The 19,926-nt window shown below is 34.8% G+C and overlaps 1 protein-coding gene across 23 annotated transcripts in view; it reads right to left on the reverse strand.

Moving 5' to 3' along the window:
* The window catches only part of C9H12orf40 (chromosome 9 C12orf40 homolog), a 228,712-nt gene that overhangs the window by 65,732 nt on the left and 143,054 nt on the right, over positions 1–19,926 (reverse strand). For all 23 annotated transcript variants that reach the window (XR_003519738.1, XR_003519737.1, XR_003519739.1 and 20 more), the window contains 3 exons: positions 13,550–14,079; positions 13,227–13,296; positions 12,094–12,154 (listed from right to left, as the gene is read on the reverse strand). Coding sequence is in view for 7 of the 23 variants with exons in the window: in XM_027592535.1 (XP_027448336.1) it covers positions 12,094–12,154; positions 13,227–13,296; positions 13,550–14,079 (661 nt within the window). In the remaining 16 variants the exon portion in view is untranslated. The remainder of the gene's footprint in view (positions 1–12,093; positions 12,155–13,226; positions 13,297–13,549; positions 14,080–19,926) is intronic.

Consider the following 19,926-nt stretch of genomic DNA (forward strand, 5'->3'; position numbering starts at 1 on the left):
TCAAAAAGGAGAACTACAGACCAATGCCCTTGATGAACATGGATGCAAAAATTCTCACGAAAATACTAGCCAATAGGATCCCACAGTACATTAAAAGGCATATTCACCACGACCAAGTGGGATTTATCCCTGGGCTGCAAGGTTGGTTCAACATCCGCAAATAATCAATGTGATACAATACATTAATAAAAGAAAGAACAAGAACCACAGGACCCTCTCAAGAGATGCAGAAAAAGCATTTGACAAAGTACAGCATCCTTTCTTGATCAAAACTCTTCAGAGTATAGGGATAGAGGGTACATACCTCAATATCATAAAAGCCATCTACGAAAAACCCACAGCCAATATCATTCTCAGTGGGGAAAAACTGAGAGCTTTTCCCCTAAGATCAGAAACACAGCAGGGATGTCCACTATCACCACTGCTATTCAACATAGTATGAGAAGTCCTAGCCACAGCAATCAGACAACAAAAAGAAATAAAAGGCATCCAAATCAGCAAAGAAGAAGTCAAACTCTCACTCTTTGCAGATGAAATAATACTTTATGCAGAAAACCCAAAAGTCTCCACTCCAAAACTGCTAGAACTCATACAGGAATTCAGTAAAGTGGCAGATATAAAATCAGTGCAAAGAAATCAGTGGCATTCCTATACACCAACAAGACAGAAGAAAGAGAAATTAAGGAGTCAACCCCACTTACTATTGCACCCAAAACCATAAGATACCTAGGAATATATCTAACCAAAGAGGCAAAGAATCTGTACTCAGAAAACTATAAAATATTCATGAAAGAAATTGAGGAAGACACAAAGAAATGGAAAAACGTTCCATGCTCATGGATTGGAAGAACAAATACTGTGAAGATGTCAATGCTACCTAGAGCAATCTACACATTCAATGCAATCCCCATCAAAATGCCATCCACTTTTTTCAGAAATGGAAAAAATAATCCTAAAATTTGTATGGAACCAGAAAAGACCCCAAATAGCCAGAAGAATGTTGAAACAGAAAAGCAAAGCTGGTGGCATCACAATTCCGGACTTCAAGCTCTATTACAAAGTTGTCATCATCAAGACAGTATGGTACTGGCACAAAAACAAGATACATAGATCAATGGAACAGAATAGAGAGCCCAGAAATGGACCCTCAAATCTATGGTCAACTAATCTTCGACAAAGCAGGAAAGAATGTCCAATGGCAAAAAGACAGTCTCTTCAACAAATGGTGTTGGGAAAATTGGACAGGCACATGCAGAAGAATGAAACTGGACCATTTCCTTACACCACACACCAAAATAGACTCAAAATGGTTGAAAGACCTAAACGGGAGACATGAGTCCATCAAAATCCTAAAGGAGAACACAGGCAGCAACCTCTCTGACCTCAACCGCAGCAACTTCTTCTAGAAACATCGCTAAATGCAAGGGAAGGAAGGGTAAAAATGAACTATTGGGATTTTGTCAAGATAAGAAACTTTTGCACAGCAAAAGAAACAGTCAACAAAACCAAAAGACAACCAACAGAATGGGAGAAGATATTTGCAATGACATATCAGATAAAGGGCTAGTATCCAAAATCAATAAAGAACTTATTAAACTCAACACCCAAAGCCAATCAAGAAATGGGCAGAAGACATGAACAGACATTTTTCCAAAGATGACATCCAAATGGCCTACAGACACATGAAAAAGTGCTCAACATCGCTCAGCATCAAGGAAATCCAAATCAAAACCTCAATGAGGTACCACCTCACACCAGTCGGAATGGCTAAAATTAACAAGTCAGGAAATGACAGTTGTTGGCGGGGATACGGAGAAAGGGGAATCCTCCTACACACTTGATGGGAATGCAAGTTGGTGCAGCCACTCTGGAAAACAGTATGGAGGTTCCTCAAAAAGTTGAAAATAGAGCTACCATACGACTCAGCAATTGCACTACTGGATATTTACCCCAAAGATACAAATGTAGGGATCCGAAGGGGTACGTGCACCCTGATGTTTATAACAGCAATGTCCACAATAGCCAAACTATGGAAAGAGCCAAGATGTCCATCAACAGATGAATGGATAAAGAAGAAGTGGTAGATATATACAATGGAATATTATGCAGCCATCAAAAGGAATGAAATCTTGCTATTTGCAATGATGTGTATAGAACTGGAGGGTATTATGCTGAGCGAAATAAGTCAATCAGAGAAAGACATGTATCATATGACCTCACTGATATGAGGAATACTTAATCTCAGGAAACAAATTGAGGGTTGCTGGAGTGGTGGGGGTGTGGGTGGGATGGGGTGGCTGGGTGATAAGACATTGGGGAGGGTATATGCTATGGTGAGTGCTGTGAACTGTGTAAGACTGATGAATCACAGACCTGTACCTCTGAAACAAATAATACATTATATGTTAAAGAAAAAAAAAAGGAAGATAGTAGAAAGGGAAAAATGAAGGGGGGGAATTCAGAAGGGGAGACGAACCATGAGAGACTATGGACTCTGAGAAATAAACTGAGGGTTCTAGAGGGAAGGGGGCGGGGGGATGGGTTAGCCTGGTGATGGGTATTAAAGAGGGCAGATACTGAATGGAGCACTGGGTGTTATATGCAAACAATGAATCATGGAACACTATAGCAAAAACTAATTATGTAATATATGGTGATTAACATAATAAAATAAAATTTAAAAAAAAGAGACAATGAAAGTCATTATCTAATGAAATAGGGATGAATCCGAGAAGAGGATGCAACATTTGAAAATATATAAGCACGTGACATAGGAGTATCTAAATACATAAAGCAAATATGAACAGACCTAAAGAGAGAACTAGCAATATAATAATAGTTGGGAACTTGAATACCCCACTTTCATCAATGGATAAATCCTCCAGACAGAAAATCAATAAGGAAACATTTGCCTTCAATGACACTTTAAACCAGATGTACTAAACAGGTATTTACAGAGCATTTCATTCAAAAACAATAGCATATACATTCTTCTCAAGCACATATTGAATATTTTCCATGATAGATTGTATTTTAGGCCAAAAAACAAGTCTTAATAAATTTAAGAAGACTGAAATCATAATGTTATGAAAATAAAAATTACAGGAAGGAAACTGGAAAATTGATAAATATATGGAAATTAAACAACATGCTCCTAAACAACCAATGGCTGAAAAAAATAATCAAAAAGTATTTTTCAGTATCTTGACACAAATAAAAATGGAAATACAAAATATCTGAACTCTGGCATGCAGCAAAAACAGTTCTAAATGGGAAGTTTGTGTTGATAAGCACGTATATTAAGAAACAAGAAAGATCTCAAACAGCCTAACTTTATACCTCAAGAAACTAATAAACTGAACCTACAGTTAGAAGAATGTAAATAACAAAGATCAGAGTGGAAATAAATGAAACAGAAACTAAAAAGACAATAGAAAAGATTAATGAAACTAAGAGCTGGTTGTTTGAAAATATAAAAAAAAATTGACAAACTGTTAGCTATCAAAAGGGAAAAAAGAGGACTTAAAATCAGAAATGAAAGAGATGTTATAACTGATAAAAGAAAAACAGATCATAAGAGACTACTAAGAACAATAATAAACCAATAAACTGAATGACCTAGAAGAAATTAGTGAAATTCCTAGAACATACAATCTACCAAGATTGATTCAGTACGAAATTGAAAATATGAATACACCAGTTACTGGTAAAGAAAAACTTCCCAACAAGCAAAAGTCCAGAACCAATGGCTTCACTGGTGAATTCTATCAAACTACCAAACATTTAAAAAAGAATTACTATCAATCCTTAACAAACTTTATGAAGCCAGCATCACCCTGATACGAAAACCAGAAAAGGACACTACAAGAAAATAAATTATAGGACAATATCCTTAATGAACATAGATTCAAAAATCCTTGAAAATATTAGCAAACTGTATTTAACAATACATTAAGAGGATTATATGCCATGATCAAGTGGGATTTATTCTAGGATTGTAAAGATGCTTCAACACTGAAGGATAAAAATCATATGATCATCTCAAAACTGCAGAAAAGTCATTTGACAAAATTCAACATCCATTCAAACTTGCAACAAAAGAGATAGAGGGAACATACCTTGACAGAATAAAAACCATATATGTTCAGCCTATAGCTAACATCATACTCAAGAGTAAAATGCTGAAAGTTTTTCCTCTAAAATCAGAAACAATACACAGATGTCTACTCTCACCACTTTTATTCAACATAATACTGGAAGTCCTAGTTAGAGCAATCAGGCAAGAAAAAAAAAAAGCATCCAATACAGAAAGGAACAATTAAAATTACCTTCATTGCAGATAACATAATACTATATATAGAATAGCCTAAACATTCCACCAAAAAGCTGTTAGAAATAATAAATTCAGTAAAGTTTCAGGTTACATAATCAATACACAAAATCAGGTGCACTTGTATACACTAATAATGAACTATCAGAGAAATTAAGAAGATAATCCCATTTACAACTGCATCAAAAAGGATAAAATACCTAGGAATAAATTTAACCAAAGAGGTAAAAGATCTGTACACAGAAAACTGTAAGACACTGATGAAAGAAACTGAAGACACAAATAAATGGAAAGATAATCTGTGCTCATGAATTGGAAGAGTTTATCTTGTTAAAACGTCCATACTAACCAATGCAGATCTAATACAATCCCTATCAAAATTCCAGTGATACTTTTCACAGTAGAACAAATAATCCTAAAGTTTGTATGACCATAAAAAACCCTGAATAGCCAAGGCAATCTTGAGAAAGAAGAACAAAGCAGGAAGCATCACCTTTTCTAATTTCAAACAACATTAGAAAGCTACAGTAATCTAGGGGTGCCTGGGTGGCTCAGTCATTAAGCATCTGCCTTCAGCTCAGGTCATGATCCCAGGGTCCCGGGATCAAGCCCCGCATCAGGCTCCCTGCTCTGCGGGAAGCCTGCTTCTCCCTCTCCCATTCCCCCTGCTTGTATTCCCTCTCTCACTGTGTCTCTCTCTGTCAAATAAATAAATAAAATCTTTTTTTTTTTTTAAAAAGAAAGCTACAGTAATCTGGGGAACCTGGGTGGCTCAGTCGGTTAAGCGTCTGCCTTCAGTTCAGGTCATGATCCCAGGGTCCTGGGATTGGGTCTAGCATTGTATTTGGCTCCCTGCTCAGCAGGGAGTCTGCTTCTCCCTCTGCCTCTCCCCACTGCTCGTGCTAATAAATATTTTTTTTAAAAAAAAGCTACAATAATCAAAACACCTCTCCCCACTGCTCGTGCTCTCTAATAAATATTTTTTTAAAAAAAAAGCTACAATAATCAAAACAGTATGGTACTGGCATAAAAACAGGCACTGACCAATGGAACATGATAGAAAGCTGAGAAGAAAATACATACATAATGGCCAATTAATTTACAACAAAGGAGCCAAAAATGCACAATAGGGGAAAGACAGTCTCTTCAATAAATGGCGCTAGGAAAACTGGATAACTACATGCAAAAGAATGAAAGTGGACCCCTATCTTACACTATATACAAAAATTAACTTAAAATGAAATAAAGACCTGAACATAAGACCCAAAACCATAAAGCTGCTATAAGAAAACACAGGGGGTAAAGGTCCTTGACACTGATCTTGACAATGATTTTTTTGGATTTGACACCAAAAACAAATGCAATTAAAGCAAAACTAAACAAGTGAGACTACATCAAACTAAAAAACCTGTACACAGCAAAGAAAACAATCAACAAAATGAAAAGGCAACCTACAGAAAGGGAGTAAATATTTGTAAACCATTTATCTGATAAGGGGTTAATATCCAAAATATGTAAAGAACTCATACAATTCAAAGCAAAACACCAACAATCTAATTAAACAATGGGCAGAGGAACTGAACAGACTTTTACCCAAAGAAGACATACAGATGGCCAACAGGTACACAGAAAGGTGCTCAATATCATGAATCATCAGGAAAGTGCAAATCAAAACCCCAATGAGACAGCACCTCACATTTGTTAAAATGGCTAATACCATAAAGATAAGAAATAACAAGTACTGGCAAGGATGTGGAGAAAGGGACACCCCTGTCTACTGCTGGTGGGAATGTAAATTGGTCAGCCATATGGAAAACAGTATAGAGTATCCTCAAAAATTAAAAACAGAACTACCGTATATGATCCAGCAATTCCACTCCTAGGAATTTTTCCAAAGGAAATGAAGAGAGTAACTCGAAGTGATTATCCTCACTCCCTTGTTCATTGCCATTATTTATAATACCTAAGACATGGAAATGAACCAAGTGTCCACAGATGGAAAATGTATAAAGATGTGGTATACATATGCAATAGAACATTATTCAGCTATATTAAAGAAGGAAATCCTGCCATTTGCAACAACATGAATGGACCTGGAGGGCGTTAATGCTAAGTGAAATATGTTAGACAAAGAAAAACAAATACCATATAATCTCACTTACATGTGCAATCTAAAAAAAAAAAATTAAATACAAACTCATAGATTCAGAGAACAGACTGGTGGTTTCCAGAGGTGGGGTATAGGCAAAAGGGATGAAGGCTGTCAAAAAATACATACTTTCAGTTATAAAATAAAGAAGTCCTGGGGATGTAATGTACAGCATGGTGACTATAATTAGTAAAACTGTATTATATATTTGAAACTTGCTAAGAGAGTAGATCTTAAAAGTTCTCATCACAAGAAAAAACAGATTTTTAACTGTGGTATGGTAATGGATGTTAACTAGACCTATTCTGATGATTATTTCACAGTTTATACATATATCAATCATTATGTTGTAGTACACATGAAAGTAATAAATTGTTATATGTAATTAAATCTTAATAAAAATAATTATACTCTTCCAAGACCTTTTTCTTTCATATTCCCTTCCACATCCAACAAAAGGATCTTGGACCATCACTACTCTTTCCATTCCCTACTATCTGCCATCCAAGATGGAATTTTGTTTTTTCTGTATGCTTGTTTCTTCATTAATTCTGCCTTAGTAGAAACTACCTGTTCTGATTTTATGCAGCCACTGGGCAGGCACAACTCTGCCTTTCTTCTGCTTCTACCTCTTCTTCCTTTCCTATTTTGACTCCTCCCTTGGTTGCTCTTGCAGAATTTAAGATTTTAACCAGGGTTTTCACTATACCTTTAGCCCTGCCCATACATCACAAATTAAAACTCCACGCTGATCTACCCAAAGAACTCCTCATAGCACCGGATTCCCTTCAGGCTCTACCAATGTGCTTATTTTCTTTCCTGACTTGCTCTAGCCACATTCAAGCTGCCATAAATGTAGTCAAACGGAGTTTGTTTTTTAAGTATTCTAAACTGCTGACAATTCCTTTGAGAGAGTATATCTATATTATTCTTTTTGGGAAAATAGAAGTTCCAGGAGTCACAGGACAGCATCTGATATTATTGACCATATTCCTCCTCCTTGAAAATCTATTTTTCTTTTCTACCATCCTTTTATAGAATTCCTCAAACCTGTCTAACAATTCATTTTGTCTCTTCTTCTGGATTCTCTTCTACTACATGTCCTCCAACTTTAAATGTTGTGGTTTCTCAGGACTTTGTTCTTGTTCTAAAATTTTCTCTTAGAAATCACATATGTATACATAAATGTATTGAATTACCACCTATTCACTGAATACAAAAAGCCTCTTCTGACTGCAAGCTCTGTATATATAAATGGCTACAACACATCTTCATGTATATCACAGATTTTTCAGAAAACTTCAATCAACCTCAACAGGTCAAAACTTAACTGATATTCTCTTGGAAATCTCTCCCTCTGAATTAGAGTAATGCTAGGTATAAAAATAAATCACAAAATATATAATGCTTAAACACAATTATTTCTTCCTCATGTAATAATCTAAAATAAGTTTTCCAGTCAGTAGGTAATTTTCTTCCATCCAGTGATTTAGAGACTCAGTCCCTCCCATCTTGTGGCTGCAAACATAATCCTTAGGGCTTCACTACCACCTAGCCCTCACAAGAAGGATGACACAGAGAAGGAATCTCCACTTTTTGTAGTGCATGAAAATAATGCACATCACTTCTGATAACATTCTATTATTGAGCCACATGGCCAAATTTAGATGAATGGAAGATTAGGGAAAGTGTTCCTTGGCAGGATAGCCCTTTCATATTAACAGCTCTATTCTATAAAAGAGGGTACATAAAATTTGGTGGAGAGTTAACCTTTTCTGCAACCATCTCTCATGTTTTCAATCTTGGTGAATGGCATCATCCCATCAACTACCCATTTACCCAAATCATAAATACAGGTCTTTAATTTTTTCCTTCTCACTTAACTAATCATCAAGGTTCTCTCAATTCTAGATCTTCTAAATCTCTGTGATAGCTCTTCCCTGTTTCCATCCTCACCGCCACTCCTCAACTTTTTAATACCAGATGTTATTATATTCCTCTGCTAAAATTTTTTTAGTGGCTCTCTGTTTGATGATAGGAAGTTAACCTGTTATATGTCATACAAGGTCTTTTATGACCTGGTCCTTTATAACGTCCAGAATTATTTCTTGCCATTCCTCCACCCCTTATAATTTATACTACAGTAGTAGCAATAACAATAAGTAGAATGAAACAAATTACTTATCTAAAACAAGCTTTATTCCTTCACCTCTTAGTTTCTATCTATATTGCTCCTTCTTCATAGGATGAAGGAAGTTTGTCCATTTGGTAAACTTACTGCCACCCAGATCAAAAGTTTTCTCCTCTATCACATCTTCCTCTGACTGCCCATGAAACTTAGAACTGCCTTTTTTATTATTTATTATTGAAGTATAACTGACATAAAGGATTATATTAGCTTTGGGTGTACAGCATACTCATTTGACAATTCTATACATTACTCAATGCTCACTATAACTATAGTTACCATCTGTCATCATACATTATTACAATATTACTGACTATATTTCCTATGCTGTACTTTCCATTTCCATGACTTCTATCTTATTTATTTTATAATCCTCCTCACCTATTTTGCCTAACCCCACCAACCTCCCCTCTGGCAACCACCAGTTTGTTCTCTGTATTTAAAACTCGTTTTTTTTTTTTGTTTGTTCATTCATTTTATTTTTTACATTCCACATATAAGTGAAATCATATGGTATTTGTCTTTCTCTGATTTATTTCACTTAGCATAACACTCTCTAGGTCCATCCATGTTGTCACAAATGGCAAGATCACATTCTTTTTTATGGCTAACATTCTACTGTGTGTGTGTACATGTGTGTACTCACACACACACATACATATATACATACCACAATTTCTTATTCATTCATCTATTGATGGACACTTGGGTTGCTTCCATATCTTGGCCACTGTATATAATGTTGCAATAAACACTGGGATGCATACATCTTTTCAAATTAGTATTTCTGTTTTTAAAACTTTTTGTTTTTAGATTTTATTTGATAGAGAGAGTGAGCGAAGAGTGAGCACAAGCAGGGGGCATAGGCAGAGGGAGAAGCAGGCTCCCCACTGAGCAGGGAATGAGATGTGGGGCTCAATCCCAGGACCCTGGGATCATAACCTGAGCCAAAGGCAGCCACTTAACTGACTGAGCCACCCAGGCACCCCATATTTCTGTTTTCTTTGGGTAAATACCCAGTAATGGAATTACTGGATTGTACAGTATTCCTATTTTTACTTTTTTAAGGAACTTCAATACTGATTTCCATAGTGGTTGCACCAATTTATATTCCTACCAACATGTTGGTGCCTGACCTTTTCAGAAGCATATCAAAAAGGAGTCATTCAGAGGTCCCTCTCTTAAATTATAAACAGCAGCCTTTTCAAATTCAGCTATTTTGCTCACAGCACGTGATAGAACGTGTAAGTAAACCAAACAGCTAAATGACTGGCTACCTGGATGAATTTGATATGTATTTTATGAAACTGCATTCTCTACAAAGCAGTAAAAAGTCCATCTTAGGTACCAGAAGTACCCAAGGATTGTGTAAATCAAAGAATATGAGTTTGTAATTCAAGTTAATCTTTCAACAGCTAAACCTGAAAGGCTGGAACTCTCATAGGCAACTTTTAAATTTCTGCAGTTGAGGCTTCAGGGCAGGAAACCAAAAGTTTTGCACATATCGCTCATGAAAAAAATATTTTTAAGGAGTTCATTTTCAATATAAAAATTAAAAGTAATTCTCCACATCCTCACCAACACTTATAACTTCTTGTCTTTTGGATACTGGCCATTCTGACTGGCTCATTGTGGTTCTGATTTGCATTTCCCTGATGATTAGTGATGTTGAGCATTTTTTCATGTGTTTTTTGGCCATCTGTTTGTCTTCTTTGGAAAAATGTCCATTCAGGTCCTCTGCTCATTTTTTAATCAGATTGTTTGCTTGCTTGGTGTTGAGTTGTATCAGTTCTTTATATATTTTGGACAGTAACTCCTTATTGGACATATGTAATTTGTAAATATTTTCTCCCACTAAGTAGGTTGCCTTTTTATTTTGTTGGTGGTTTCCTTTGCTGTGCAAAAGTCTTTTATTTGGGTGTATCTTAGTTCACTTTCACTTTTGTTTCCCTTGCCTGAGGAAACATAGCCGTATATATTTTGCTAAGGCTGAGAAGAACAAAACTGAAGGTATCACAATCCCAGATTTCAAGATATACTACAAAGCTACAGTAATCAAAACAGTATGGTACTGGCACAAAAACAGACACATAGATAATGGAACAGGACAGAAAGACCAGAAATAAACCCACATCTATATGGTCAATTAATCTACAATCAAGGAGGTAAGAATATAGAATGTGGAAGAGTCTTTCCAATAAATGATATTTGGAAAACCAGACACCTACATGCCAAAGAATAAAAACAGACCATTTTTCCTACACCATATATAAAAATGAACTCAAAATGCATTAAAGACCCAAATCTAAGAACTGAAACCATAAAAATCCTAAAAGAAAACTTAGAAGTGTCTTTTACTGAGTTCCAACTGTATTTTGTAAAAACCCCAACTGGAGCTATTGTATCTAAATGCACTAGGTTTTTTGTTTGTTTCAGTCTAGCTACTAGACTATAGCTTCCTAAAGATAGGTTCCCTGTCCTTTCATCACTGTATCTTTCATCAAATTGTGCATAATAGAATAAGCATCAGAAGAACAAAAACTTATTTCACCACTGTAGGCACAGTGTCTAGCATATAAAAGACACTCAATAAATTCTATTAAATTAATTCATAATATGCATTCAATGCATATTTATTGACGATAAAAAGAGAAAACAGTTAGTGTAGTAGAAAATATAGTGTCAAATAAGAGTCTGAAGGGCTCAGTTGAGCGTCAGCCTCTTGATTTCGGCTCAGGGTCTTGGGATCAAGCCCCACATCAGGCTTCCTGCTCAGTGGGGAGTCTGCTTGTCTCTCTACCTCTACCCTTCCCCCTGCTCTTTCTCTCTAAAATAAATTTAAAAATAATAAAATTTTAAAAAATAGTAAGAGTCTGAATCCTGGTTTGAGTGTGTTACTTTGAACAAGTTATTTAATCTCTCTGAACTTGAGTCTCTTTTGCACTGCAGACCTTACAGAATCAGGCTCTTATAGATTAGAAATGAAGTACATAAAGCTCCTAGCACAAAGCCTGTACTGTTAACAATCACATACCCTTATTATGAGCAGCAGTTACAACTTACATAACCAATGTTTATAGCTCTTTCATTATTCTTAAACATATAACTATGTTGACCATAGCACATTGAAACCTAAATGTTTTCATCTTGGAAGAAATTTTATAGGACTTATAAAAAGAATTTTTAAAATATGTAGATTGGTTTGTCTTAAAGCATATTACAAGTTCTGAAAGGTGTTAATTTTATTTCTAAACCCAAGCTATAATTTCCCCAGAATAAAAAAATATATAACAAAGAAAAAGTATTAATCTCAGAAGAAATTTTTTTAATAAAAGCTAATTTTAAAATCAAAGTAAACTGCCAATACTAATATACGACATAATAACAACTGACTTAATTGGAAAGATAATGGAAGATGTACTTTACCTCACCAAATCCTAAGTCCCACGATTGCTTAGAATGCAATTCTTCCAAACAGCTATTACCCCTAAGGATCATAAATAAGATGCTTTTAAAGTGTGCTTTATTTCCTGCCGAAAATTATTATTCTAAATTACGGTTTCCAAAGTTGGCTTCAGATCAGAATTATAAGGGAAGTTTTTTGAAAAACAAAGATTCATAAGCTCCAACCTAAAGAGCTTACTTATTATGTGTGGATCAAACTTGGTATTTTTAATTTTAAAAAGTCACCCCCTCAAGTGATGTGAACCTGAAGCCAGGCTTGGGAACCATGTTCTAAATCCCTTTCATAAGGTAAATTTTAAAATTCAAGGCCTACCATGTTGTTTTTCATTCACAAGTTTCTGAATATTTGGGAATTTGACAATAAAGCAGCTAATTTATTGATTTTATTAAATAAGCTGTGAATCTGTATTTTAATTAATTTGTTGTGCCAATCCCATAAAAATAGCATCTATATACTCTTTTTATAGATATTTTAAATATTTTCATAAGAAAGTACTTTCAAAATAAAAATATATTATATTTCATGATTTTCAGTTAGCAAGATCTGACTAAATCACAATTATTACCAAGAAAGTTTGGGCTACTCTGAAACCAGAAATTTTGTTTAATTCCCTATAATACCAGTCCCATAAAATGTTAATATGCTTATGCCATTACAGTTGAATTCTATCACTCTCTTGCTCTGACTCTATAATAACCAAACAACCTACCCATGGAGAGCTGAGCCAAAAGTTAGAAAATATGCTTACCATGCAAGTAAGCATTCCTATACATGTGACTCTTCTATTTCTTACTGTAAATCAATAAACTGCATTCTGGTGAGTCTGTAAGTTTCTTGAACACAGAAGTCAGTTTTCTCAAACCTAATTAATACTTAGATTCCAGTTAGTTTTGCAATAGCAAATATAAGGCACCATACTCTCAAATGAGGTGATTATTACCAAGATTCTGACAGCTGAGAAGCCTTCCTTGAGGCTGGTCTACCCACCCTCAGAGAGCAATATGCCTACTCACTTTTCATCAATTCCAACATTCAACATGCATTATACTAATAGATCCTGATTTGTATTCCCCAGATTTACCTAAAAACTTACATATGATTCACTGGATATTTCTGGCCTCCATTCTGTGGTGTCTTCTCTTGGTAATCACTTTTAAATTTTCCTTTAAAAATAAAAGTATGCATTGAACTCAAAACCTTAACAGACACTATCTGTTTTTTAATTTGAAGCTTACAAACCACATAGAGAATAAAATTACTGATCCAAAAAGTCATATAATAGAATGTCATTGTTTCTAATTTCCTGTTCTTACACACACACACACACACACACACACACACACACACACACACACACACACACAAATTGAAAACAAAAAATCCCAAAAGATTATGTTTTCCATGTATAACACTCACCTTTTTTTTCAAAGCTGGCTGCAGAACAATTCTTTTCAAAAGATGTACTAAAAGTATTTCTATCATTATTGTGGTACTCTTTTTGATACCTCTTGTCTGGCTGACACTTTTCTGGATAACTTGTTTTATTAAAAGTAGAATTACTAAGAGCCAACACTGGATCTGTAAAAATTCTTCTAACGCATCTATCAGTTGAATCATTTTTATCAGAACTTGTGATTGCACAAATATCTCCCATACTGTCATAACCACACTTGTCAAAGGGTTTCTTTATCCTCTGTTGATCTATGCTTAATAAATTGATGACATTTTCACTAATAAAAGAGTTACAATTCTCTGATAAAAGGCTGGCTTTTGGCTGGTTCACACTTTCAAAAAAATTTGAAAGCTCTCTCCTATTTTCTCCCCAAATATGTTGTACTGACTGTTTTTCAGTAATGAAGTCTGACTGTCTTTGCTCATCCATGCTTCCACATTCTTCACCCATATCCACAACAGGTCTTCCAGTAAGGAAATTCCTACTGCCTGGACTTGAAGATAAATAAAAACATATTTAGCAAGAAAAACATACAGCATTTTCATTTCAAAACAATTAAATTCTTAGAGAACATACTGAATAACTACTAATATTTACCTAGACTAGGTTTTAATTTTTTTAATTTAAATTGCTTTGGGTAGAATTTTGGGTCGAATATTGCTTTGGGTCAAAATTTATCTAATGTACTCTTCTAGTACCTTAGTGAGTATAAAAATAATCTACACTTAGTTCAGTATTTCAAAATGAAAAATTAGCAAGGGTTCAATTTACTGTTATATTAAGAAAACAAAAACCTATAGTCTGTCTTGTCTTCTATCATAAGATCTAGTGAATAACCTAGACAATTACTGTATAGCTGCTGCTTCATTTAACCAGAGAAAGATATTTAAAGACTGTGCAGAGGAAAATTATCCTGTTAAAACATAAAATCAAATAGTCATAAGAATATCATAACAGATTTTTCTCAACCTAACAACTCTGAAGTTCCCAAGGCAGAAAAATGTGATACAAATGCATATATACTAAAGCCATGATATAAGATAAATTAGATGAAAAGGCTAGACTAGATAAATTTAAGTTCCTTTCTAATGCAGAAATCATAATTCTACTTTATGTCCAACTTGTATCAAATGAAAGCTATCATAGAACATAATTAGAAATCAAGATATTTCAAATTTTATTGTCACTCACTATCAACAAATTTACTTGGGGGTTGGGTTGTTCCAGAGCCTGGAGGTACCAAAGAAATATAGGCCACTAGAATTCTGAAAGATTCTCCAATTTTATTTTTTAAATTATTTATTAAATACCTAAGAAGCAGTACACCTGTTGTGTTCCAGACACTATGCCATGTGTTGTGGACAGAGAAATAAAAGAATTCAATTTGCTATTAAGGAGAGAGAGATGTTTTACCCATGAATGTTGACAGATCACGATCCTACACTATTAATCAACACAGGTCTCACTGGTGTTTTGGGCAACATAATGCGAAATATTATGGCAAAAGGCATAACCTATAGTATGCAATAATATAATACATTAACACCAGAGAAATTTTTTTTACTCAAAAAATAAATGTAAAGAAAGACTTATCTATGTATATTAAACAGATATTTAATGTATGCCTATTATGTGGTAGGGAGACAATACAGCTTATATTCTAGTTAAGGAAAATAATAAATAATTAACCATTAATAAGTACAAAGGATAAAAGAAATACAGAAATAAACAAAGATAATTACAGTGCCTTTACAGATGCTACAAGATAATGTGATGGAATAACTTGTGTTAGAAGTCCTGTATCAGGGCGCCTGGGTGGCTCAGTTGGTTAAGCGACTGCCTTCGGCTCAGGTCATGATCCTGGAGTCCCAGGATCGAGTCCCACATCGGGCTCCCTGCTCAGCAGGGAGTCTGCTTCTCCCTCCGACCCTCTTCCCTCTCGTGCTGTCTATCTCTCATTCTCTCTCTCACAAATAAAGAAATAAATAAAATCTTTAAAAAAAAAAAAAAAGTCCTGTATCAGATAGTCTGGTCAGAAAAATCCTTAGTAAGGAAGTGATAAATAAGTGAAAGACACAGAATGGTTAAACATGTGAAGAAAGGAGTAAGCATATTCTAAAGGAATAGAATAATAAGCACAAATGCAAAATTTGCCACACATTTGAGGAACAAAAAGAAAAGAACAGGGGTGCCTGGGTGGCTCAGTCAGTTAAGCATCTGCCTCTGGCTCCGGTCATGATCCCAGAATCCTGGGATGGAGCCCCGAGTTAGGCTCCCTCCTCAGTGGGGAGTCTGCTTCTCCTTCTGCCCAGCCCCCCAGCTTGTGCTCTCTTTTACTCTCTCTCTCAAATAAAATCTTAAAAAAAGAAAAGAAAAAGAAAGATTGAATAGAATCAGTGAAGGAAAACCCATGAAAACCTATGACCTAAGTCTTAAAAGGGCCCAGATTATACAGAACTTAATATTTTTAATTCAAGCATAATTGTGTTATATTAATTTCAGGTATACAATGTAATGACTCAATAATTCTATGCATTATTCAGTGCTCATCATGATAAGTGTACTCTTAATCCCCTTCATCTATTTCACTCACCCCACCCACCCACCTCCCCTCTGGTAACCACCAGTTTGTTCTCTAAATTTAAGTATCTGGTCATCTGTCTCTTTCTTCTTTGTTCATTTGTTTTTAAATTCCACAAGAGTGAAATCATATGGTATTTGTCTTTCTCTAACTTGTTTCATTCAGCATTATACTATCTAGATCCATTCATGTTGTTGCAAATGGCAAGATTTCATTCTTTTTTATGGCTGAGTAATATTCCATAATGTGTATATATACACACACACACATCCTTTTTATCCACTATGGATGGACATTGAGTTGGTTCCATAATTTAGCCCTTGTAAATAATGCTGTAATAAACAAAGGGGTGCATACATCTTTCTGAATTAGTGTTTTAAATTTCTTTGGATACCCAGTAGTTGAATTACTCAGTCATATGAATAGAGCTTTATTTTTTTAAAAGAACAATAAGAAGTACTGAAAGGTTCTAAATACAAAAGTAAAATTGACTTGTTTTTTGCCTTGAAAAATATCAGTTTGATTGCTAGGTGAATAAGTTTCAAAACTTCCAACTGGCCAATACGAAGCAAGAGGAACTAGACTTATCCTCCTGACTGACACAATTAAAAAACTGGACAAAATATATGAGATAAAAGTTTTCATACATGGACCATCAGGTAGAACAGGATAATGATTCTTTTTTTTTTTAAGATTTTATTTATTTTTTGACAGAGAGAGAGACAGCGAGAGAGGGAACACAAGCAGGGGAAGTGGGGGAGGGAGATGCAGGCTCCCCACGGAGCAGGGAGCCTGATGCAGGGCTTGATCCCAGGACCCTGGGATCATGACCTGAGCTGAAGGCAGACGCTGAAGGCAGACACTGACTGAGCCACCCAGGCACCCCCAGGATAATGATTCTTGAGAAAGAAAGCAAATGAGGTGAACCCCATGATTGCTCCTAGCTTACTGCTTGCAGAAAGTATACAAGCCACAGAATATAAAGGGACAACCCAGTTAGAGCTCACAGATTCCCTTTGTTGAGAAAACAGAGCTGGGGGTTCAGAAAGAATACAGAGGATAGAGTTCACAGGGCAGATTATCATTAGGAGAGTGCTTCAAAGAGAGAGCACTCTAGAGATCTACAGCGAGTTCTCAAATCTTCAGGTAAGTACTGATCAGCACATGCATATGAAGAAATAATGCCCAAGGCTGGAGGTAGGGAGGAGAATAAAATATCTAACAGGATAAGATGGTACAAGTCCAGGAACTCACATACAGATGGGAAAATTTTGTGTTCCCATCAACCAGAGTGGAAAACCTCATAATTCAAAAGGAATCACAGAGTATTCAGAAAGGTATATTGCCTCAGCAGGGGGCAAAATTAACCATAAACTAAAGGTATATCTAGTCCCGCCTAACAAAATTTAAAGCAAGCCTCAATAAGATCATAGTATTTCCAAATAACTAAACTGTATCTAGAACAAAGCTTGGGATGATTTACAGGAATACAAAGATCTCCAGACACCACAAAGATGAAATTCAGAATTTACAGAATCCAAACAAAATTATCAGGAATACAAAGAAGTAAGTACAACCCATAATGAGAAGGAAAATCAATTATTAGAAACAGATCAAGAAATGACACAAATGATAGTATTTGTAGACATAGATATTAAAAAAGTTATTGTGCCTATATTCCCTATATTCAAGAAGATAGAGGAAAGACTGAGCATGTTGAAATAAATGCATGGAATATATAAAGAAAAGTTGAATGAAACTTACAGAGATGAAAAATATACTGAACAGATTTTTCAGATGAGACATCAAAGAAGATACAACTAGTGATTTTGAAGATAAAGCAATATAATCTATACAAGGTAAAACACACAGAAAGAAAAATCCTGAAAATATATGAACAAAGCATCAGTAAACTGGGACACAACTTCGAGTGGACTAATTTAATGTAATTTGAGTCCTCACAGAGGAAAAAGGAATCAGAAAAAATATTTTAAAAATTAATGGCTGAACTGTTTCCAAATTTGATAAAAATAGTAAGTCCACAGATTTAAGAAACTCCACACTGCCAAAACACAAAAAGTGGAAAGAAAATGAACATCCTAATCAATGGATAAAAATCCATGGTAGAACATGCATGACAGAGAATCCATGATAGAAAAATCTTAAAAACAGAAAAATTATATTTTGTATATACAGATATTAAGATAAAAATGACAGCAAATTTCTAGTTAGAAACAATGCAAGTCAAAAGACATCTTTCAAAAAGAGTACAATAAAGACAAGTACACAAAAGATAAAAATAATTCATCACTAGCAGACCTATACTAGAAGAAATTTTAAAGTCTTTAGAATTGAAGGAAAATGTCACCAGATGAAATTCTAGATCTACACAAAATCATCGAGACCACCAAAAATGGTAAATTTGTGCTTAAATATAAAAAATATGTTTTCTTATAACTCTCTTTAAAAAGAGCAATAATGTATTATTGGATCTGTAACATACATAGAAATAAAATATTATGAACATAACACAAAGGCCAGAATGGAGAAAAGAAAGCATACTATTATGTTGTTATACTATACGTGAAGTTGTATAACTTGAAGATAGACTGTGATAAATTAAAATATATACTATAAAGCAACCACTGAAAAACAAAACAGATATAAGTAATAAGCCAATAAAAGGGGTAAATTAAGTCAGAGAAAACACTCAAACGAAATAAAGGCAGATAAAGAGGAAAAGGAAACATTATATGGGACAAATAAAAAACAAGAGAACAGACTTAGGGTCACCTAGATGGCTCATTCAGTTAAGCATCTGCCTTTGGATCAGGTTATGATCCCAGGGTCCTGCGATCGAGTCCCACATCGGGCTCCCTGTTCAGTGGAGAGTCTGCTTCTCCCTCTCCCTCGGCCTCTCATGAGAGAGCTCATGTGCTCTCTCGCTTGCTCACTCTGTCTTGTTCTCAAATAAATATCTTTTTAAAAAATTAAAAAAAAAGAGAACAGACTTAAACCCAACCATATCAATTACCACATTAAATATAAACCATACTCTTGACCATAACACAAGTTTCAATAAATTTGAAAGGATTCAAATCATACAAAGGATATTTCCTATCCACAATGGTATTAATTCAGAAAGATACAGGAATGCCTTAGGATTTCTAGGAACGAAACAACAAATTTCTAAGTAACTCATGGATTGAAAAAGAAATTAAAAGAAAAATTAGGAACACTTTCAACTGAATGAAAAAACATCAAAATTTGTAGGATGCAGCAAAAGGAGCAGTTAATGGACAATTTATAGCGTGAAAACACCTATATTAGAAAAGAAAAATGACTTCAAAGCAATGACCTCAGCTTTCACCCTGAGACAATAGAAAAAAACTAAATTAAATCCAAAGGAACAGGCAAAAGGAAATAAAGAGCAGAATTCAATGAAATAAAAAATAGAAAATAAATATGTGAAACTAAAAGATTATTCTGGGAGAAGATAAATAAAATTAGTAAGTCTCTATATCATAATGAGCAGGGGAAAAAAGGTAAAAAGATATATGTACTCCAATGTTCACTGAAGCATTATTTATAATAGCCAAGATATGGAAACAACCTAAGTGTCCATCAATGATAAATAAATGGATAAGGAAGGTGTGTGTGTGTGTGTGTGTGTGTGTGCGTGTGTGTGTGTGTGTAATGGAATACTACTTACTATAAAAAAGAACGAGAGGAAGAGGCAAGATGGCGGAGGAGTAGGGG

Source organism: Zalophus californianus, chromosome 9 (assembly GCF_009762305.2).
Source record: "Zalophus californianus isolate mZalCal1 chromosome 9, mZalCal1.pri.v2, whole genome shotgun sequence".
NCBI classification, from domain to species: Eukaryota; Metazoa; Chordata; class Mammalia; order Carnivora; family Otariidae; genus Zalophus; species Zalophus californianus.